Here is a 22,139-nt window from a genome sequence, read left to right on the forward strand (position 1 = left end):
GGAGCAAGCTCAAGTTCACGCTGCAGGTAAGTGGCAGAGCTGGGGCTTGTGGACAAGCCAGGAGGCCCAGGGAGCCTCGCTGGGTCTGGGCAGAGGTGGCAGGATGGGAAGGGCACAGAGCGGGGAGCAATGCCACGGTGTGACCTTGAGGAAGCCACCGTCCTCCGTGGCTCTGGCTTTCTGAGCTATGAGATTAGAGGGGCTTGCTTTAGATCAGGGATTGGCAAATTTGAGGTTAAGGGCCAGACGGTAAATCTTTTGGGCTCTGCAGGCCATACGGTCTCTGTTTTAACTACTCAGCTCTGCTGTTGCAGCAGGAGGGCAGCCTAGACCATCTGTAAACCAATGGGCATGGCTGTGTGCCAATAAAACTTTATTTTTACAAACAGGCAGTAGCTGGACCTGGTCCACAGGCCCGCAGCCTACCAACCCCCGGTTTAGATCACTCACGTCCCTTCTTTACCACTTTTTCTTTTTTTTGGCCAAGCTGTGTGGCTTGCAGGATCTTAGTTCCCTGACCAGGGATTGAACTCAGGCCCTCGGCAGTGAAAGCGTGGGGTCCTGGACAGCCAGGAAATTCCCTTTACCACTTCTTTGTATCACATTCATGTTCTTAATAATTTTCTTTATACAAATTCACTTTTTAACCTCCTTCTTAGGGCTTGGCAAAACCATTGGCTTGATGAGGTAGCTGTATATTTCCAATTTGAACATACATGTGAAAATAAACCCATAAGTTAAAAATTAAAAAAAATAAAGTTTATGGGCTGCCTAAAATCATCTCGTGTACCAAGGAAACCTGCACTCCGTGCTTCATGAGACGTGTTTACACATCAGTGGTTTTCCAGCCAACTCCTGACGGGGAGAATGAACACGTGGTGGGGGGGGGCTTACACCCTGACTTTGAATAGAGCGGTTCTACTTTCTCTGTGTTCTACGTTGGGGTTCTGCATAAGACTTCTACTTGGAAAACGGGGTCCTGTGGTCAAGAGAGTTTGGAACGACCTACAAGTGGCTTCAAAATGAACTGGGAGCTGGTGAGGTTTGAGCGAGGACCTCCCAGCTCTTCCTGCACGGGGCCGTGAGCCTCCATGCTGCTTCTTAGATGTCCTAAAGAAAAACAGATGATTTTCCTATTACACCTTTGGTCTAGCCCTCTCTCCTGAACCGGAGACACACATGCTCTGGGAAGCTCTCCATCTCCACCCGACGGCTCTCTCCAACTGAATGCGTTAAAAACCCAACTCCTGGTTCCCCTGGGCCACCTCCTGCCCGTGGCCTCAGCACGTGCTGACTTCTGTCTTCCCGGGGCTAGGGGCCCAAACCACGGCGCCGCGCAGCCCACAGCCGGACCTCTGGTCTGCCCCCTGGGCTCCACCTTTCAAACATCTGGGACCCGGCCGCCTGTCACCTCCTCCGCTGGTTGAAGCCGCCACACCTCCCCTGGATTACTGCAGGGGCCCTGCGCTCCTCCCAGGCCCTGGGCTCGGCAGCCTGAGCCAACGGCTTGGGATGCACGTGCCCAGGTGTTTCAGGTTCAGACCTCTCCTTGGGCTCCAGCAACAGGAGCCCCCGGGGATGAGGCCATGGGCTCTGCTTTCGGGAGGTGACTGTCCTCCGGGGGTCTCCCCATCGCCCCCGTGCTCTACCCTGGTGCCCTCCACAGCCCCACTGAGCCCCAACATGCGCCCGTGCACTGGGGATTGACGGCATTCGATGGTATTAAAAACAGAATCAAACAGCATGTTAGGAGTTCATGGTAAGTAGGTGCTGAGCAGGAAGAGCCTCATCAGGCGAAAAATGACTGGATGCCTTTCTTTCAAGCCGCCCTGAGGGTAGAGTTTGAGTTCCGGCACACGCTGGCCTTCCTTCCTGAGCCTCGAGCTCCCCATCTGTAAAATGGGGACAGCAGCGCAGCCCGCGGCGCAGGGGTGAGGAGAGGAGGGTGTGCATTAAGGCCCCGAGTGGGGCCAGGCTCTCCTGCGAGCACGTGCTGCCCCCACCGCCCGGGGCGGGAGAGCTCGAGGCGGGTTGGAACTCGGGGCTTCCCGCTACCTGGAGCTGGGTGCGAGTCCCGGGGGCAGCCCCTTGTGCCGTGTCACCTGGGCATGTCGCCTGCCCCTTGGAGGCTCCACTTCTGTACATCTCGTAAACTTACCTCCCACAGCTGCGGGGAGGACGAAGTGGCGTTCGTTCCTTCATCACATATTTACCAAACACTTCCTCCTACCCGAGAGGCACAGGAGATGTGGTGCGCACGGAACAGGCACGGACCCTGCCCTCCTGGGGCCGACAACCCCAGGAGGGAGGACAGACACGAAACCACGACACAGACAACCATTTACAGCTGCGACAGGGGCCAGGGGGGCGCTTAGGTGTTACGAGGGCATCCAACAGGGGGGCCTGGCTTGTCGGGCGTGGGGTTTGGAAAAGTCAGCTAGGGGAAGGTGCCTATTTCAGCGGCTGGGGCAAGACGGGAGAACAAATTTATTATTAAGCCAGGATTCTATTAATCTGTTATTATTTAATACTGCTGAAAAAAAATGATCGCATATTATTAGTGAAGCTCAGCAAAGAGAACCAGAGAGGCTTTTTCGTGGGAGGGGAGCGCGTGTTCCATTTCTGCAAGGTGTACCAAAGGGTTAAAGTCATTTTCATTAAAATTCAAATTTCAGCAGGCGCTCACTCTCCCTTCGCCGTCCTTTGAACGTTTGACTGGCAACCATTTCATATTTCAATCTCGGCAGAACAAATTGAATTAGATGTTGAAACCAAACTCGGCTCTGTTCACCAAAGCCTGCATGCTCGGCTTGCACTAATCCTTTCCTAGATGCTGCAGAGCACAGACGGGTGCTGGGAGGGACGGGCCCTGCCACAAAAGACAAAAGAGCCCAAGGAGGCGGTAAAAGGAAAGGAGGAAAAACACGGGGGCAAAGGCCGCTGGAAATTGTCTTCTGCCTGATTCTCGGGTCTTCAAGCCCAGGAGACAAGCTCCCGTGTGGATCCAGGGTTTCTGTCCCTCTATTCCTGGCACCCAGCACAGCGCCAAGCGCAGAGGGATGCCGAGTGTTCGATGGACGAATGAATGAATGACTGGGGGTGAGGATTAGCCGTTGGCTTTGAGGACTTAACTCCGCCACCCTCTCTCTGCCTCTGGCCTGTGCTGTTCCACCCTTTGGCTTCCTGAGACGCCGCAAGATGCCTGGCGCCCTCCCAGGGTCCAGGTGCTTCTGCTGGGACCTGGGCTCACTCCAGTCCTGTGATCCTCCACAGCAGCCCCTGCAGAGCGTGCAAGCCGGCCGGAGGATGCCAGCTCGCGTTTCCCAGGAGGGAGGGGGCAGGCCTCACACCCTGCGATCACCCCACGGCTGAGTGTCTGTGGAATGGCCTCCAAGCGCTGACACAAGGGCCCGAGCCTGGCTTCCAGTCTACTGTGGCAGTGGCATTGGTGCCCATGGGTAACCCCAGGATGGAAAGGGTTAGGAATAAGCGCAGCAACACCGCTCGTTTCTGGGGGGGGGGGGCTCACTTATTTCCCAACTGCACCGCGGCAACCGTGGGCCCATCCTGAGTCTGGCTTTGGCTTTGTATGAGGAGCAACTGGGTAAACCACGTTTCTGCTTGGCCTGCTCGGGGGCTGCTGGGCAGAGGTCACTCCCTCCAGGCTGCCCTCCTGGATACACGGTCTCCTTTCCACCACGACCCACCTCAGAATGCTCATCCTTCCTCAGGTGCGACCTCCGTGCTTTATTTCTGGAATTTCTCTCCTACGTCTTCTGGTGGTTTGGGACCTCTGATGTCCCATCATCGTTCAAACTCACCGGAAGCCCCCTTCCCGAAAGCTCCCCCCGTGCCCCACTGCGTGACCATCAATCTCCCCAGGGCCTTGGCTCCGAGGCCTGGAGTCTCCCCAGTTCACCCGGCACACACCGGGTGGATGCTTTTCTTCTGAAACGCTTTCACACAGTCCTCTCTCTCAAAGGGGGAAAGACGGGCCCTCCTCTGGGCCAGGCTAAAGACCTGGCTTTATTTTATTATTACCTAGCTATACTTTTTATTCCAGAATACCAATAATAACGACGATGATGATTATGATAATAAAAATGAGCTTTAGTAGTTCCTGTTTAAAGAGTTACTTTCAAAGGGGTGGGGACAGGGCTCAGGATTACTGAGACACTTGTTCAACCTCCAGGCGCCAGGAGCTGTGACTGAAAGGAACAGGGACAGGATCGGCTGAGGAGGACGTGGGGGCCGGGGCTGCACATGGAGAGGAACTGAATGTGGCTACTTTCGATAAGGTAGTCGGGGCTGTCTCTCTAAGGAAGGGAGGGAAGCTTAAACTAAGATCTCAGCGTGGCTGTGGAGGTGGGGGAAGGAAACAGGAAGAGAGCTGGGGAAGGGTGTCCCAGGCAGAGGAAAGAGCAAGTGCAAAGGCCCTGGGGTGGGACTGGGCTGTAAAGGCTGGAGAGCAGTAAGGGAGGGGCAGGGGCAGGGAGGCAGGGCCTTCTTGCTCGTCGTGGTGAAGGGTGTGGTTTTGCTCCAAGTGTGCACGTGGGGGCAGGGCCGAAGGGTTTTAAACTACACTCCCCATGATCCAGCTTATGGCTGCATGTGGAGAACGCAGTGCTCCTGGGGGAGCGTGGAGTCTGCTATGGGCGTTGGTGAGGGCCAGGTGTGGCACGAAGGTGGGGTGACGGGGCACTTCCCCGAGATCTCTAGGGGAGTTGAAGTGACTGCTTCTGCTTGCTTATGGGGGGGCCCCCTTCCACCCCAGACAGTAAGCCCCCAGGGCTGGGGGTACAGATGCCAGGCTGGGACGGGCAGGCAGGAGGGAAGGGGCCACAGTCTCCCTGTGTGCAGCTGGCTGAGTGGCTGGTGCTTCTCCCTCCTGCTGCTTCCTCAGGCCATCAGCTGCACGACCCCCTCGCTCCTCTGCTGGTCCTGAGCTTTCTCTGGGCTCGGGCCGGGACGTGCTTGCTTTTTCTTTCGGACACAGGGAAGACAGTAAAGGATGAAGGTCAAGAAACACCCGAGGCCCTGGGGTCAGATTCACCTCCTGCAGCTGCCTGAAGCTCTCTGGGCCTCACGATACCCCTGCTATATAGGGGTGCCGTTAGCACCAACCCATTTTAAAGATGAGGAGACTGAGGAATCGAAGGTTAAGTCACTGGCCCACGCTCACAAAGGCTGGTGAGTGGTGGACGTTACCAGGAACCCAGAAGGGTCTGAATGCAGAGCCCGAGCTGGCATGGCAACACCAGGAGGTGGTGAATTCCGATCTGGGGACATTCTAGTACCTTCAGTGAAGTCGGTGCCAATGCCGCCTCCTCCCGTGCCAGGCCCACGGCTCCGCAATCTTATTTAACCAGAAGAAGCCACGTGGCCCCTAATGGGACAAGCAGTGGGGAGGGAGGGGGTGGACCCCAGCCCTGTCATCCCTGGGACCCACGGAAACTTGGGAGCCTGGTCACCCGAGGGACCCCACGCAGGCTCTATGGTCTGATGTCGGGGAGACACCTCACTATAAAAGCTGGGAACGAGCCACGCCGGGTCTGTGTCTTTTGCTTCCGTTATGTCCCAGGGATGACCTAGGATGGATTAGGAAGCACCTGCCCCCCAGGGAACTGGGGACACGCTCAGCCTTGCAGGACTGTCAGCGCTGTGTGGTCTTGCTTGGATCCCAGGCCACTGCGAAAACTGCTTGATGTGGACTGAAACCTCCTCCCAGAAAAATACACAGACCAAATTTTACACAGCAAGTCGGAAGATCCCTGGGCTCTCACTCGGGGCCCCCAGCTGCCCCAGATGAAGAAGGAAACAAAAACGCTGACGAGTGCTTGCCCTGGGCTTTACTTGGATTGACCGATGTAGTATGAGCACCGTCTCTGAGGTAGGTACAAGATCACCCCCGTTTTACAGAAAGAGAAGCTGAGGGTCAGAGGGGGCCTCGCCGGTCCAAAGCCACACAGCTGGGGTTCAGACCCAGGGCAGACGGGTTATAGCTCTTTCCTCACTACCATCCCCCTCCTGGTGTGTGCTGGGTGTGAATCTCCAGGCGGGAGTAGGCGTGGGCACCCCACGTCTGGGATGAGCCTTGGGACACTGCTTGCCAGGGCTGGGGACCTGTGTGCATTTCACAGGGTCCTCAGCCCGTGAGTAGAGGGCATCTGCCGTTAGCGACACAGCCGGGCTCAACCAACGAGCCCGTGTCTGGGTTTGCAGCTTCGTGGGTGGCCCCACGGTCAGCGCGGACGGGAGACGCTCTGGTGACTAAAGCAGGGCTCACGGCCCCAAGTGGCGAGGAAGGGGCAGGACGGAGGCCCCGTCCCAGGCTGTGAGCAGTGCCTTGGAGAGACGGAGGCGGGAACTCCAGCTTAGCAGCCCTGGAGCGGGGAGCAAGAACAGACGCTTGTGGAGCCCGCCTTACACGCCCAGCACTGTTTCCGGCGTTCTTCACGATTATGACATTTCTTCCTCGCTAAAGCCCTCTGAGGTGGGAACCAGTTAGTGAGGAGGAGGCTGGGCCCAGGGAGGTGAGCTGACCTGACCTGGCAGGGGTCCCCGGTCTGTGCTGGGTGGAGCGGGGCTTCATGCCCAAACGGCCCCACTCCAGAGAGCTGCCTTCAGCCTGGCGAGTATGCCCGGCTCGTGGGCAGGGGGGCCCGAGGGTCCTTGCGCCCGTGCAGCTGCACACGCCCTGAAGTCCCTCTGCACCCCGACCTGCGCACCAGCACGGTGGGGCCCTGTCTGCATCTCAGGGCTGCTGGGAGGAGGAACAAGAGGGGGAACTCATGCGGGAAGCGCCAATGGCTGGGCTGGTTTTTGCCACTTCCAGATCCTCGTGCTGCCACGAGGGACTGCCCGGCACGGTGACATCCTGCTCCTGTTCTCTGGCCCTGCAGTGCCGGGCACAGAGCAGGCGCAGTCAGTGTCTGGGGCCCGGGTTGCCCGGCAGTGGGCCGAGGCCATCGTCCCCTCCGACCTTGGACCGGTGGAGGGGGGGGCTGCCTGCTGCTCCTGTCCCCCCCGGGCAGTGCGGCCCCGTCCCCAGGGCTCTGGAGCCACATACCCGCGGTGCCAGCTCAGGGCTCAAGGGTCTGCTCCTTGCCGTCGTCCTCGCTGTCTTCCAGCTGCTCCAGGATCTTGTCCAACACCACAGACTGCTTTTTCTTCGGGGGTTCTGCCGGAGCCCAGATGGCAAGAGAGGAGAAAAGAAGAGCCGAGAGGGTTGGGAGGCAGGGGGAGAGAGATGACAGCGAGGGAAGGGAAGTGCAAACAGGGAGCCGGGGGAGGGGATTCAGGAAGGGACACAGGGAAGGGGTGGGAGGTAGGAGCGCAGGTACAGACACGGTGGGCGGGGAGACGAGACAGAGAAATAAGCAGAGCCAAGGAAGGGGGGGAAAGGAGCATCAGAGGAGGTATGAGAGAGGGGGGAAGAGAGCACAGAGCGGGAGACAGAGAAACACGGAGGCTTAGTCTCCACTTCATCAGGGGGCAGCCTCTCTCCCAGCCCTGTCGGCCACCCCTGCCCATCTTCCACACACCGAGGAAAGAAGGGAGGAAGGCCCTTCCCGGCAGGTCAGAGGTTAGCGAGTCTCTGCCTGATGTAGGGGGAGCCAAAACCTCCAGAGAGGCCGAGTCAAGCGAGGGCACGGGGTGGGAAACAAGTTCCTGTTCTCTTGGAGTTGCAGACTCTTAATGGTATAGTAGGTGGCTGGCATACAGTAGTAGGTGTTTAGTAAATGCTGGGTGACTAGATGCTCCAGGACTCCAGATGAGGCATGGAGGGAATAACAATTAGAGGTGGCTTTAGAGAAGAGGGGCTATTTGACCTGGGTTTTGAAGAATGCAGAGGAGTTCTCTGTGAGGAGACGGGGAAGGGGAGGTAGATGCACAGTGTGAAAGGGCATGGTTGGCTTGGCAAAATATATGTCCTCTGGGTGGCAACTGCTATTGATTATCTGCTCTGTGCTATGGCTCTTATCTTCTCAACAATCCCATGGGTAGGTATTATTATTACCTCTCGCAGGTGAAAGCACTGAAGCACAAACAGGGGAGTCTAAGGTCACTCGGCTAGGAAGTGGTGAAACCAGGACCCAAGACACACCAGAGCCCACCGTCTTTCCTCTTTTCATGAAAGTCTCAGGTGCTGCCCGGAGATCGCCAGGAGACAAAGGGTGGAGGGGGGAGGTGTGCTGGTCCCCTTGGCCCCTCCAGGAAGGGATGGGGTAGGGGGTGGGAGGGGGAAGGCTCTGGGCTTAGATTGACTCTGTCAGTCCCTCCGCTATAGTCTAACCACTCATTCACGGTCAGCCCTCACCCCCAGATAATGCTGGGCTTGTTTTGAGGCAGCTGTTGGATGCTGTCCCAATAGCCTCTCCTTCCCTGGTTCAAACAACACCTCCTCTGTGAAGTCCTCCGGGTGGGACAAACTGCCACCGCCATCCTTAGCTGCCATCTCCCCACCGGGTCTGGGGCTCCTGCAGGCAGCGGGTCTCCCCAGAGCCCAGCCCAACGCTCGCCCTCGAGATGGAGCATCTTGGGTCTCTTCCAGGTGGTCTTGGACAAGTGACTTGGCCTCTCTGAGGCTACTTCTCCATCTCATTCGTAAGAACCTCACCCGGACACTGACCCTTCTCCTCTTCTCCACGGCCACCTGCCTGACCCGAGCACTCCCACCTTCTCAGCGGACCTGCTTCCGCCCTCACCCTCAGGGCCACCTGTCCCCCCCGCACAGCAGCCCGAGGGATCCTTCCAGGGCAGGCTCCTGCCCCGCTCCGGGAGCTCTGCGTGGCAATCTCGAGACTGCCTGGGCCGGCCCCTCCCAGCCCCGCGAAGTGCGCTCCCACCCAGAGACCCCTGTTCCCGCATCCCCTCCTCAGAGAGGACTCCCCTGCCACTGTCTACAGGTCCCCCCCGCTCTCCAACCCCTCCTCACTCCACAGCGCTTCTCGCCACACGGCGGGCGCTTCTTCGCTTGGGGACAGAGCTATCCCGTTCATGGCCGTGTCCCCTGCCTCAGCACACTGCCTGGCACCTAGTGGGTGCCCGTGAGCAGCTGCTGAACGAGCGGATGAGCGAATGGGGCAGAAATGGGGCACGCGGAGGGGCTGGCCCCTCGGGGAGGGTGAGGAAGGGGTGGGAGGCCCGCCCGGCCGGAGCCTCAGGCCATCATCACCAAGTCGTTAGTCATGCGGAGGGAGGGGGACAGGACGGGCTGTGGGGCGGACACCTGCCTCCTTCGCCCCCGCCGCCCCCTCTGGGTTTCCAAGTAATTGCCGGAGGTCCGCAATGGTCTCTGGAAATTGAATCTTTGGGCATGTGGTAGGAGCCGGGAAGTAGAAGGGCAGCAAAATAGGACCTGTGGGCCTGTCGCTGACACCCCCCTCCCAGAGGCTAACGACGGGGATAGGTTTGAGCTCCTGGGACGGCTGGTCCCTGTTCTCCTGGGCTGGCCTGGGGCCCGAGGGGGTGGCCAGTGAAGCAGTAGCCACGATGGTGGCAGCTGCCGCTTTCACCTTGGCAGAAGTTTTGTTCTTTCCCACGGCTTGACCATGACTCTGAGACTGGCAAGGGGGCAGGTGCCAGGCACGTGGGTGGTTCTTACCCAGCTGGCCCAGGAGCATCCTGCAGGCGGGGACTGGGGCTTGAACTCCTGGTGCCCCCAGTGGCCAGCACAGGGCACCCCTCGGGCATCAGCCCACCTCGGGGACCTTTCAGAGAGGCACGGCCCAGGGTCACAAGGGGCCTGGCCAGCTCCGAGGGCCTCTCGGCCACCTGAACATCCCAAGCACTGCGCTGGCCTGGCTCCACCAGACTGTGAGCTGGACTGGGAGATACCGTCCCAGGGCTCAGCACACAGTAGGTGCTCTGTCATCATTTGTTGAACATAAGAATGGATGAATGAATGATTGAGTGAATGAATACAAAGGGGCACCAAGGTGGGTAACTTTTAGAAAGTAAAACCGCAGTTGTCGGGATAGCAAACAAACAAATGGAGTGGCGGGAAGAGAGGCACCGAGACTGGGGAAACTGAGGCCCAGAGGGAGGGGGGACATCGCTGGAAGAGGAAACACACACAGGGCGGGCACTTTACAAGTGGTGTCTCACCTTAGTTTCATAAACCCTCCGGAGGCTGGTGTCATCACCCCCATTTCACGGGTGGGAAAATGGAGGCGCCCCCCCCAACCCCAGCTAACACCTGGCAGCCCCTGGATTCCACCTCGGACGGTCGAGTTTGCAACCCACGCATGCTGTGTTGTGCTCTGTGGCATCTCCCGAGGGGCCCTGCCCTAAAAGCACGCAGGACCCTGTGGGGACAGGGCGTGTGGCCACCACGTCTGGCTTTGACTGTTCCCAAGCTGCGTGACCTTAGGCAGGGCACGTGCCCCGTCCGAGATTCAACCCCTCATGTATAACGTGGGGGGACGGGGCTGTCCCGCCACACCCCCTTCTCTGTGGCTGCCTTCTGCTGTCGTCCTGACTCCCTAGGAGGGGAGGGTTCCTTCTTCCTGCAAAAGCCCTTCAGAGCCGCCTGACTTGTCCCCAGCCCCTATTGTAACTGTGCTCAGGAACGGTGGGCACTGACCCCACAGCCCAAGCGTGGGCTGGTTGTGAGCAGCAGACTTGGCCCTTCTGGGCCTCAGTTTCCTCATCTGTAATATGGGGCCACTAGGAATGCCTACCTCCTGGGGCCGTGGTGAGCACTGAGGAGAGACAAGAGCGATGATGCCAGCACGTGGGCAGGGCTCCACGACGGCGCTGAGACCACCACCTTTGTTACTACTGCTCGTGTCAGGGGTGTTGACTGAATGTGTCAGCCTGCCATTAGGCCAGGCAGCGCCAGCAGGGCAGGGGCTGTCACAGGAAGGCCGGTACACAGTAGGTGATCAATAAACAGTTGTCCCGTAAATGAATGAAGTGATTTGGCTGGTCAAGGCCAAAGCAGGTACTGTCCCCCCTCCTCCAGCCGGAAACCAGAGGCACAGGGGTCTCCACTGACGGCTGTGGGGTGAGGGGTAGGCAAGTCGTTAGCGACCAGCTGACTCCACGACCCCCGGAAGTCAGACAGTCTGAGGTCCCAGCTCCGCCACTTAACGCTCGGTGACCTTGGGCAGGTCACTTGTACTCTCTGGGTCTCGCCTGCCTGTCTGTACATTGGGGGTGGAGACACGACCTCCCGGGGGGGCGATGGCGAGGACCAGCGAGTTCACGCAGGGAGCCTGGCGCCCCAAGGGCTTGGAGCCTGGTGTATCTGGCTCAGGTCGGGCCCCCAGCGCCGCCCCGTCCCCCCCAGAGGACACGTTGGGGCCCTGAGTCGCCCCCAGACAACACCCAGCACCCCCCCACCCGCCCCATCTGCACGCGGAGCGCCCTGCTTGCCGGGAACAGCTGCTGAAACCCCATTTCCCCGACATCAAAAGCCTCAGTGGGTTTTCACCGAACAAACATAATGCAGAACCGGAGAAAGGTGTAAAATAAATAAACGAAACAAGCTGTGCGTTCTCTTTCAGTATTACAGCTGCACCCGGAGATAAACAACAAGTGAATGTCACCAAACATCAACACCCAAGAAATTAACTTGACAAAAAGCTCAGCCGTCCCCCAGCAACCCCCCAGTCCTGCCCCCGTCCCCCTCCCCACTCTCCAGCCACCATTTTGCATTTCTGGAGTTCCCATCTAATGATTTTATTTTTCAATTAATTCCTTGACAGAACGCCAGCCCGCGTCTCTCTCCCGTCCCTGGCTGGCGCTGGCGCCCTGCGCGCAAGGCACCGCAGGCAGGTGGGCGGGGGGCTGTCGGGAGACAGGGCAAAGCTTCAGGGCTGCTCGGGGAGGCGGGGGGGGATCCTGAAAGGAACCCTGAGAGGCGGCAGCTGTGACCGGCCGGGGCGGCCGGCCTCGGAGTTGATGGCGTTGCCGGCTGTATGTAGCCAGGCTGCCCGGACGGGAGGGAAGCCTGCTGCCCCCACCGGCTGAGCCACCTGGGGCCGAGGCCTCCCCTCTCCGTGCTCAGTCTCGGCAGCGACTGAAGAGCACGCAGCTCCTGGGGTACCGAAGAGCATGGGAAGGGCACAGACGCTGAAGGCCTTTACAACAGCGCCCGGCGTGCGTGCAGGAGACACGGGGGAAAGGTGACGCCCTTGCTGTCGTGAATGGGTACTGCTACCGAGAGCGCGTGGGCAGGTCCCTTCCCTCCTCCATAACATGGGGATGGCAGCACCGGCCCTCGACAGATGCAGCGGCCGCGGTGGGTGCCCCCTCCTGACGGTCACCTACAGCGTTAGCGGCCAGCTCTGGGACATATTCATAGCTCCCGGCCTGGAGGGCCAGGGGCTTTCTCTGGCCACAGGGGCACGCGTGGCCCTGGCACAGGGTAGGCTGGAAGTGTTGGGGTTAGTTTAAGCCCCCCTGGAGAAATGTCCCAGCTCCCTCGACTCCGGGGGACAGTTCTGAGGCGGGTGCCACACGGCTCTCAGGGGTCCCTGTGGCCTGTACAGTGGGGCCTGCTCACAGCATCCCCCAAACTGGCTCCCCTCCTAGCTGGTCAGGGGCTGCTTCCAGGAAACCCAAGCTCAGACACCACTGTCTACAGGTGACCAAATGGGATGAAACAGGGCCGCATTCGGCTGCCCACGGACGGGCATCTGATTTGCTGACACCACGGAACGTTAAGGAAAAAAACTTAGTTACTGATATGTAAACACGAGAAAGGCTACACAAGAATCTCCATTTCTCGTTTCTCTTGAAACTGGTTGATCTGGCCACACTGGGCCCATGTCCCCGCCTAAGGATAACCGATGGGGTGTGTGCCAGCTGCCCCTGGACATGGGAGGTCTCGTTTATTTGGGTGTTTTCTGCCTGTTCCTGGAGGTCCCAAGTTTGCTACTCCCCGAGACAAAGCGCAGGCGAGGCCTTGGCAAACTGGAAAGTGCAGGCCCGTGTGGCAGGTTTCCCCTGTTAAAACCGTACCTGAGGACCTGAGGCGACTCCAACAGGCTGTGGGGGAGGGGGAAGGGGGAGCAGGTGTGCCCCTCTCTCCGGTCTGTCCCTCAAGGGGAGGAGAGGAAGGAGGTTCGGGTTGAGAGAGGAGGGTGGGATTCCAGGTTGGGACAAGGCACCGCAGCCTTCGGACTCAGCGGCCTGCTGCCCCAGGCCATCGGGGGGCACGAGCAACCTGCAGTCCCCACCCTTGGGGACATTACGGGGCTGGAGACACAGGATGTGGGTCTTGCGAGGGGCCGGCACCCTGACGGCTGGCCTGGCGTGTGAGGCTGCCTGCTCCTGGGTCCCCCTGCCTCCCAGGCTCCAGACTGGCAGCCCCCATGGGCAAAACGCTCCAATACCCCGATGGGTGTGCCTCCCAGGGCTCTGTTTACAGCAGGCGCGCACTAGACGATCACGGAGTAAAGGGCACTCTTTAGAGAAGATCAGCCTGGCTCCTAAGACCAAACGAGTGGCCCTTTCTCGGTACCAGGAGGCTGTTTCACGGATGTGCCTTTGCAGAACACAGCTGGTCCCCCAAGAACCAGGTGTGATCCGAAAGCCCCTACTCGGGGCTGGCAGATGGGAGACTGGGCCCCAGGCCCACCTCTGCCACCTCAAGGTGATTTAAGGGAGCCCCTTAACTCCATTCCTCAGCGTTCCTCTTTGATAACTGGGGACAGTACGTGCTCTCCTGACCTCAGGCCTTGAGGACTCCACCCTTGTCATTCACAGCACACAGTCATTGAATATATACTATGTGCCAGGCCTGGTGCTAGGAGTACAGCCGCCAAAGGAGAAACTGAACCAGCAGCCACGGAGGCCACGCTGGGGTCCCAGGGCGGGCAGAGCTGGCCTCTGAGCTCTGTCACTCTCTGGTCCCAGGCCGTCTGATGTACTCGAGTTGTAGAAAGGGCGTGGCAATAGTGCCCGCCACAAGAAGAGTCAACAGATAAGGCCTGGATGCACGCAGCCCAGTGCCAGGCACACAGAGGTGTTGAGTCACGTTAAAAGTAACAATGCAGGTGTCGTCCAAGGACACCCAGAGAGCGGGCGGTACTCAGGAAACTGGGAACCTAGCAGGCTGACCCGGGGCCAGCCGTACATGAAGGTACAGAACCCTGCATCCTCGGGCTTTGAGCCCAGCTTCTCTGGCCTCCAGGCACGGGCTGGGTGTGGACTCACGGATCTCCCACGAGCCGGGTGATATTACTGCCCCATTTTGCAGATGCATAAGCAGCTGTTCTAGGGCTTGGGGAAGACCCCCCCGAATGGGGCCTTGAGCGCAGATCAGGCTGGCCCCAGGGTCTTCCCGTCACCCCACGGCGATGCCTGTGGCCCCGTGACTCAGCTGCCCGCCCTGCAGCGGGAGACGCCAGCCCAGACTCCTCAGAAGGAACTTCTCAACAGGGAAGGTGTGAAACAGACTCAGGCCGCATGGCAGCGGCCCAGTGCCTGCATCAGCCAGTTTTTCAAGAAGCTACTGGTTCCCGACCCACAGCCTGATAGAATCGTCTGGAAAACCTCAGATACCTGGACCCTACCCCCAGAGGTTCTGATGCAAATGGCCTGGGGTGGGCACTGGCTATGGAGCCGTTATGAATCACCGTGCTAAGGGCTCTGGCTCCTGTGAAGCGGGAAGCCCTGATGCAGCCCGGCGGGTTGATCTTGCTCTGGGATCTGGGCATCCAGGGCACACAGGAGTTCCAGGCAGCCGGGCTGGTGGCTCTCCATCCACCAGGGCTGGTGAAGGTGCTGGGGTCGAGCTACATGGGCTTTTTTTTCCCCTTCTTCTTTTGCCGCAGTCCGCAGCCCTCCGTATAGTCACCCACCCAGACCGTTTAACTCCATCACATTCCCACTTACAGATCCTAGTGCAGACAGCATCTCACTTGTGAATGTAGGACCTGGGGGGGTCAGACCTGATTTTTCAAGAGAGGCCAGAATCTTGACTTTCAGGTCAAATCCTCTGATAGCAAAATAGTGACAATTAATTAAAACAAAAACAAAACACTTTTTCTCCCCCTTATCTTCTAGGCAAAATAAAGATCTGTGATCTCAGCAGACAGCTCACCAGTGTGGTCTCTGATTTACTTTCTCTCTCCTCTCTGTCTACAAAACCCCATTAGTTTCACTCGTGGTCATGAAGCAGTAATAACAACCTCCTCGTCTGTGTGTTTTCCTTGGGTTTCTCAGGCCTGGGCCAGCCTACAGTTCAGAAACAAACCCTGCCACCCCTGTCACCAGCCACAACCCTGGAGGCAAGTGCACCCTCCTCCTGACCCTATTTCCAGCACTCTGGTCCCCAGGTCCCCGAACCCTCATCCAATCTGGGCCCAGCCCCTTCCCCTCCCAAGTTGCTCTGAAATTCTCCTTCTGTCAGTTTAATTCCGTGATCGATGAGGAAGAGCAGGAGAAATGGCCCGGCACAGCTGGTTTCCCCGTTAGCCCTAGCAGGGATTCCTGGCCTCACTGGCGACAGCGGAGTGAAATGTTTGCAGAACGCAGAGAACACAAGTCAATAACAATTTAGCCGGATTGGGAGCAAGTACCTTCCCCGCACGGACAGCCGCTCCCGGGGGAAGGGGGAGAGAGTGTGCAGGATATTGCCGAAGCGCTTGGAAATATTTCCAAAACACCACTCAAAGAGGCTCGGGGAGTGGGGGGTGGAAGGAGGGAGGAGGGGGAGGAGGGGGTGACCTGGAGGACAAGGACACCTGCTCCAGCTTGCTCCAGGCCCCCCCAGCCTCCCTAGCACCTCTGCAGGGAGAAACGTTCGGCTCTCTGAACCTGGTTCCCTGGCCACAGCTCAGCCATTTGCACCTTTGCTAGCAGTTGCCACCAAGGAGCCACCTTGACTCCTGCTTCTTGATTTTTCTTCTCTCGATTCTGCCTGCATCAGCTGGGGTGGCCTGGGGCATGTGAGAAAGAGTGGGTCTCCCGGCCAGTTTCAACCTCTTTCCTGCTGCTGCCCACCGACAGGGCTGGGGCAGGAAGAAGAAGAAGTTCAGCACCCTGGACAGGGGCGGGGCATCCACTTCCAAGGGGGCAGGGCTGCAACACCTCCTGGGGGGCCCTGGGTGCCCACAGTGACCTTTCCTCTGCCAGGACCCTTTGTGGCAATCCGGGACAGTCCTCCCTCACCTGCCTTCTGCTGGAGCCTCTGTCACCTCTGGAGGAAGGGCTGCCACAGCAAAGCCTTAAGGAGAGAATACGAGGCACCCAAGTGGAGGAATAAAAACGAGGCGAGGGGAGCCTATAGGAACCTTCTGTCTCCAGGTAGCCGGAAAGATCCATGGCAGAGGGAGAGTTTGAATAATAAACTCTGTGACTTCACATACTTGCTTGAACTTTCCTGAGTGTGATTTTTAAAGCCCGATGATTATGTTTTCAGGGCCAAGATCAACGAGGCATATTTGCAAGGGCGGGCATGGGGATAATGGGCTCTCCTGGTCCCCAGTCTTTTGCAAATGTGTCGTCCTGTGAATGATTAAGTTATGGGGGGGGGGGTTGGTGAACTGTTGCAGGCTTTAAATATCATCTGTATTTTGATGACTTCCAAATTTATATCTCAGGCCAGACTTCACTCCTGAGCTCCCAACTCATAGATCTATCTGCTTGACATCCCACGGGGAGTCCTAATAGGTGTCTCAAACCCCATGCGGCCGGATCACTCGCACCCCCACCCACTCTTCCCAGCTTCCAGGGCCTCATCAGCACGCAGCACCACCATCCTTCGAGGGGCTCGCTCTGAGCAAAAATCTCTGTACTGGCCTTAATTTCCCTCCTGCCTCCCAGAAGTCTGGGCAGCTCTACTTTTACCACATATGCTCAATCCACTGACTTCTTTCCACCCTGCCTGTCTCCGTCCCTGCTCAGACTACCGCCCTGGCTTGCTGGGACAATTACAGTGGGACTCCTATTCTATATTCTTGCTCCCCTACAACGCGTGCCCCATGTAGCAGCGAGGATGAGGTATTGAGTGTAAATTAGGCCGTGGCGCTCCTCTTTTTAAATCTTCCAGGGATTTCCCACTGTATCTTGAATAAACGCCAGGCTCCCTGCCCCACCCCACAAGGCCCTGCCAGGGACCCCTTCTGGCCTCTGCAGCTTTATTTCCAACCACTCTCCACCCTGGACTCATTCTCTAGTCACAATGGCCTGCTATGAGCATGCTTCTGCCCCAGGGCCTTTGCACCTGCGGCTCCCTCTGCTTGGAATGATTTCCTCCCAGATCCTGGGCTGGCTGGCTTCTTTGAATCACACAAAGACACTGACTCCTCGGAGAGACTTTTTCCAACCACCACATTTGGAATCTCTCTTCCCTCTTCACACCCCCGAGTGTATGATATTATCTTTTTGCATTTCCTCCACAGGGCTTGCGATCATAACTTTCTCATTATTATCTTTTTTTTTTTTTTAATCATTCATCTCTCCCACTCAAATACTAGCTCCATGAGGGTAGGTACCTTCTGTTTGCTGCTTCGTCCTCAGTACTGAGTAAGGCTGGATAATTAGATGATCAATGGAGAATTGAGTGAGTGAATGAATTAAGTGGGAAGCAAGGCACTGCGGCCTCTGTTCCAGGAAGAGCTGGGGATTCTTTTTTTAAAAATAAATTTATTTATTTATTTTTGGCTGCATTGGGTCTTCGTTGCTGTGCATGGGCTTTCTCTAGTTGTGGCGAGCGGGGGCTACTCTTTGTTGCGGTGCATGGGCTTCTCGTTGTGGTGGCTTCTCTTGTTGTGGAGCATGGGCTCTAGGTGCACAGGCTTCAGTAGTTGTGGCACGCGGGCTCAGTAGTTGCAGCTCATGGGCTCTAGAGTGCAGGCTCAGTAGTTGTGGCGTACAGGCTTAGTTGCTCCGCGGCATGTGGGATCTTCCTGGACCACGGCTTGAACCCGTGTCCCCTGCATTGGCAGGCAGATTCTTAACCAGTGCGCCACCAGGGAAGCCCAAGCTGGGGATTCTGAAGCAGAGGACGGTAGCTGGGAGGACGTGGGTGGGGTTATGAGGCCTCTAGAATTGTACATTCTCTGAGAAAGGGGGGTTATGTGGGAGGAATTAGCCGCCATCTCACAAGCCCTAGGAGCTGTAAACTTCTTCTGTAAAAGGGGACACAGTAACTATTTTAGGGCTTTGCGGGCCACAGGGTCTCTGTCACAACTACTCAACTCTGTCCTCACAGTGCGAAGACACAGCTAGAGACGCTACGTGGAAAATGGGCATGGCTGTGTTCCCCACAAAGGCTTTATTTACGAAAGTAGGCTGCAGGCTGAATCTGGCTGTGGGGCTGTAGTTTGTAACCACGGCCCTACCTGCACTGTGGAGCCCAGGTCCAATAAAGGGGGGCTAATTTGAAATTTAGGAACCGCCGGGGATCTAGGGAGGGGCAGAATCGGTGAGCTGTTCTGTAGCGTGCAAAGCTGTGTGCCCTCAGGCAAGCTACTAGACCCATCTGGGGCTCAGTCTGCACCTCAGAAAAACGGGAGCAGCACCTCTTCTAAGGAGCTGCAAGGCTAAGATGGGTGTATGAAACCACCTGGCCATGTCCCCTGCACACAGTGTGTCCTCGACCAAGCTCTCTCCTGTTTTCTCTCCTGACTTCATCTTTAAAAAGAAGGCGCACAATTGCCTCCTTCGGGCCAGCGGTGTTTCGAGGGTCGAGGTTAGGGCCGTGTGGCTGCACGTCACGCAGGGCTCCTCTTGCAGTGCCCAGTACATATTAGATGCTCCGTTAGAACGGGCCCTTCTGACGATCAGGACTCTTACCTCTGTTCGTTTATTCACCCCACCGACTGTGAGCGAGCACCTACTCTGTGCTAGATGCAGGGCCAAGGCAGTGCACGTGGAGAGGGCCTAGTCCCCTGGAGTTTAATAAAGCCTCTCGGGGAGCAGGGAGGTGAAACCACCGCACACGTGAACACAGAGTTCAAGGGAGACGAGCTACGCCGTGCCACAAGGGAACTTTCGGGGAAACGTAGAATCTCTGACACTTTGGCTGAGATCTGAATCACGGGGGGTTGGGGGCCAGGCCGATGGGTCAAGGGCCCCAGGAGTCGGGCTCCCTCCTTCCTGGCTAGGAGGGCCACCGTGCTGGAGGCCAGTGACCAATGGGACAGGCGCCCATCCTCTGGGCCTGAAGGTGGCAGATCTTGCATCCCAGGCTGGCCTGGTTCGGCCGAGGGTGGGGGCGGGCGGGCAGGCGGGCGACGGCAGCGCTGCCAGCCACTTGCCATGCCGGTCGTGTCTGCGCTCCCAGCTCCGGAGGTGAAAGGTGCAGCCGCTAACCACAGCCCATCAGTCCTCCCAGCTGGAATAAGACAACGGCGGGAAGCAGAGCCATGCTCCCGGCCCAATAAAAGCCTGTTTGCCCAGGCCTCCCTGGCTGTGCCCGCTGGAAAACGGAGGGCTGTGCGGGCGGATTGCTTCCGTACCATTATATTCTGTCGGTGGCGCTCGCAGGTCCTGCGGCCTGCCGTGGCCCTGAAAGCTTCTCGATGCCGCGACCCTGCTGGTTTGTAACACGCTCGGGAAGAAAAGGACACAGCCAGTGGCCGACTTTCCTCTTTCTTCCCTCTGCGCTCTCTCTTTTCACCCGCCCGCCACACTGAGGCACTGAAGAATAGCACTTCACCTGCCGGGGGGCTGCCGAGCTGCAGCTGAGAAGGCTGATTCCAGGGGCCGGGAAGGAAGGCAGGGAGAGCACAGGGGAGAGGGGAGGGCGGCTCTGCGGCAGAGGGCCGTCTTGCTCTTCCCTCGGCCCAAGCACCGCTGTCTGGGGTCAAGGGCTTTGCCTATCCAGGGCAGCTTTTTGAACAACTTTCAAAGAGCTGCCCTCGGCTGTTTCATTTGATGGGTATTTCGTAAGCATCAACTTGCAAGGGAGTGTCTAACGCCCTGCCATGATACAGGGACACTGGGTGAAATGAAGACCCTCCTGCTTGGGGAGGGGGTGCCGGGAGGGGGGCTTTGAAGAGAGCTTTTTTGGCTGCGGATAGGGAGCCTAGATAAGTGGCGACGTCCGGACTGGGTGCTGAGTGTGTTCAGTTCCCACAACTGCATCGGGAAGCGAGACATCACGCACTTTTCCCAGCGAGGAATCCTCCTCCTCCTCGTTGTTACCGTGTGCTCGTTAAGAGCCTACCACGTGCCAGGCGTGGGGACAGGTGGCATCTACAGATGCAAATGTACCGTCCTGAGCGCTGCCCAGGAGATGGGCTATTCGTTCTCATTCATTCTCCCTCCCTCTCTCTCTCTCTCTCACACGTTCCTTACTGTCCGGGCTTCGAAAAACTGGGGTTCTTCTTTATGTCTCATTCCTCCACCCAGAGAGCATCCTCCCTCGGCCTGGCTCCACCGGAATGCAAGGAAAACAGGGAGTGCTCTTGGTGGCCCAGAGAAGGAAGAAGCATTAGCGCCTCGCAGGGGAGGGGAGGCTAAGTAACACTTGCTGCTTTCGCACTGTGCACCGAGAGCTTTAGGGGCATCATCTCCTGTAAGCCCCCCAATTCCCCTATGAGGTAGGCACCCTAGTCCCACTGTACAGATGACAAAGCTGAGGCCGAGTGACTTACCTGAGGTACGAGAACGGACGTGAGGACGCACACTGGGGTGAAACGTTAAGGGGGCAGCGGTGCATAGCTGCTCACATGACGCCAGCGGGATGGCTAAAAGCCCAGGTCTGACTCCTGACTCGGCCACTAGTAGCTGGGCACCCCTGGGGAAATCACCTGCCCTCTCTGTGCTTCAATTTTCTCGTCTGTGAAACTGAGGATAATGACGGTATCCACCTCCCAGGATTCCGCAGGATCAACGCCTGTGAAAGCCCATAGACAGTACCCGGCACGGCGTGAGGCTTAACAGATGGAAGTTGTCATGGTAATAATAATAATAATTAGTGTTACCTGGCCGGAAGTGCACATGGAGCTGTGTGCCTTGACCTAGGCTTGTCCGGGACCGATGGAGGAGAGAAGGGCTGGTCACAGGGCCTGGGCAGCTCTCGGCCCACCAGCACCCCACCCCCACAGCCTCCCCCGGGGGAGCAGGATCCCAGAGGCAGAGTGTGAACTCTGACTGTACCAGCCACAGTAGGGCCAAAGCTCCTCTCAATTTCTCTGCCCCCGCCCCTCTGTCCCCGAGGGCAGCTCAGAGGCCACGGTGTCACCAGCAAGCTTCCTGCTGGGTCCCGCCCGATGGTTAAGATGCCTGCCGTTCATTCCGAGGCCCACCTTCCACAGGGAGCCCTTTGTCGTGGCCTCGGTGCTCAGGCTGGGTAAGTGGGGCTCGGGGCCTCCACCTGGGTTCTGAGTGCCTTCCTGGCACAGATCAGGGCTGGGGGAGGGAACTGGGCATGGGTCCCACCTGCCCTCGGAGTCTGTCAGGGCCCTGGACGCTCTGAACAATGTGGATTTCAACACAAGCAAGCTGGGTATTTTTCACCACAGGGAAGGGGCAGAGCAGGGGAAAAGGGTCCAGTCCGGAGGGCAGGAGGCCAGCAGCCCTATTCTGGGTATGCAGGGCTGCCGTGGGTACCCCGTTTCCAAAGACTTCACGCAGACAATGGGGTGGGTGGGTAAGAGGGCTGACATTTCCAGAGCACCTGTTCTCAGCCGACCCGTCTACCCTGTTTCCCCCCGCGGTGTCCTGCTTACTTGGGAAGGATGCAGGGAGCAGTCACCCCAAGGGTGGAACGCTGTAGCCAGACCGTCCGAGTTCCATCCCTGCTTCTACCACTTACTGCCTGTGGGATCCCGGGTAAGCTACTTCATCTCTGCGTGCCTCAGTCCCTTCATCTGTAAAACGGGGTGATTAAGGGCATCTGCCTCCTAGGGGTGTTGTGTGGGTAAAAAAAAAAGGGCAGCTGGTGCTACTCTTGTTACTGTCCTGATCATCTTCACCAGTACTCCATAAGGCGGTACCTTGTGTCCCCATTTGTAAAATGGGAATCAGAAGCCCCAGGGACACAGTGACTTGTCCTGGGACCCTCAGCTGGGAGGCTACAGAATCCAGGACTTGACGATTCCAGAGTTGATGCTCTTCCTCCTAAAACTAACTTTTTGGGGACCATGACCTGATAGAAAAATCCGATGACAACAAAGATCCTCTTGCCAGAGAGGTAAACACACGCATACATAACACGTACCAGATAATAA

At 57.9% G+C, this 22,139-nt stretch overlaps 1 protein-coding gene across 2 annotated transcripts in view; it reads right to left on the reverse strand.

Moving 5' to 3' along the window:
- Positions 1-4,089: 4,089 nt before the first annotated feature.
- The window catches only part of RBM19 (RNA binding motif protein 19), a 124,755-nt gene continuing 106,705 nt past the window's right edge, over positions 4,090-22,139 (reverse strand). Inside the window, exons 24-25 of one of the 2 annotated variants that reach the window (XM_067014262.1) lie at positions 7,070-7,180; positions 4,090-4,983 (exon numbers count right to left, since the gene is read on the reverse strand). In XM_067014262.1, coding sequence (XP_066870363.1) covers positions 7,083-7,180 — 98 coding nt within the window. In that variant the 3' untranslated portion in view covers positions 4,090-4,983; positions 7,070-7,082. Of the gene's footprint in view, positions 4,984-5,834; positions 6,384-7,069; positions 7,181-22,139 lie in introns of those variants that run through there. The other variant, XM_067014261.1, reaches the window with a different exon arrangement.

This window comes from Kogia breviceps, chromosome 15, assembly GCF_026419965.1.
Source record: "Kogia breviceps isolate mKogBre1 chromosome 15, mKogBre1 haplotype 1, whole genome shotgun sequence".
Classification (NCBI taxonomy): domain Eukaryota; kingdom Metazoa; phylum Chordata; class Mammalia; order Artiodactyla; family Physeteridae; genus Kogia; species Kogia breviceps.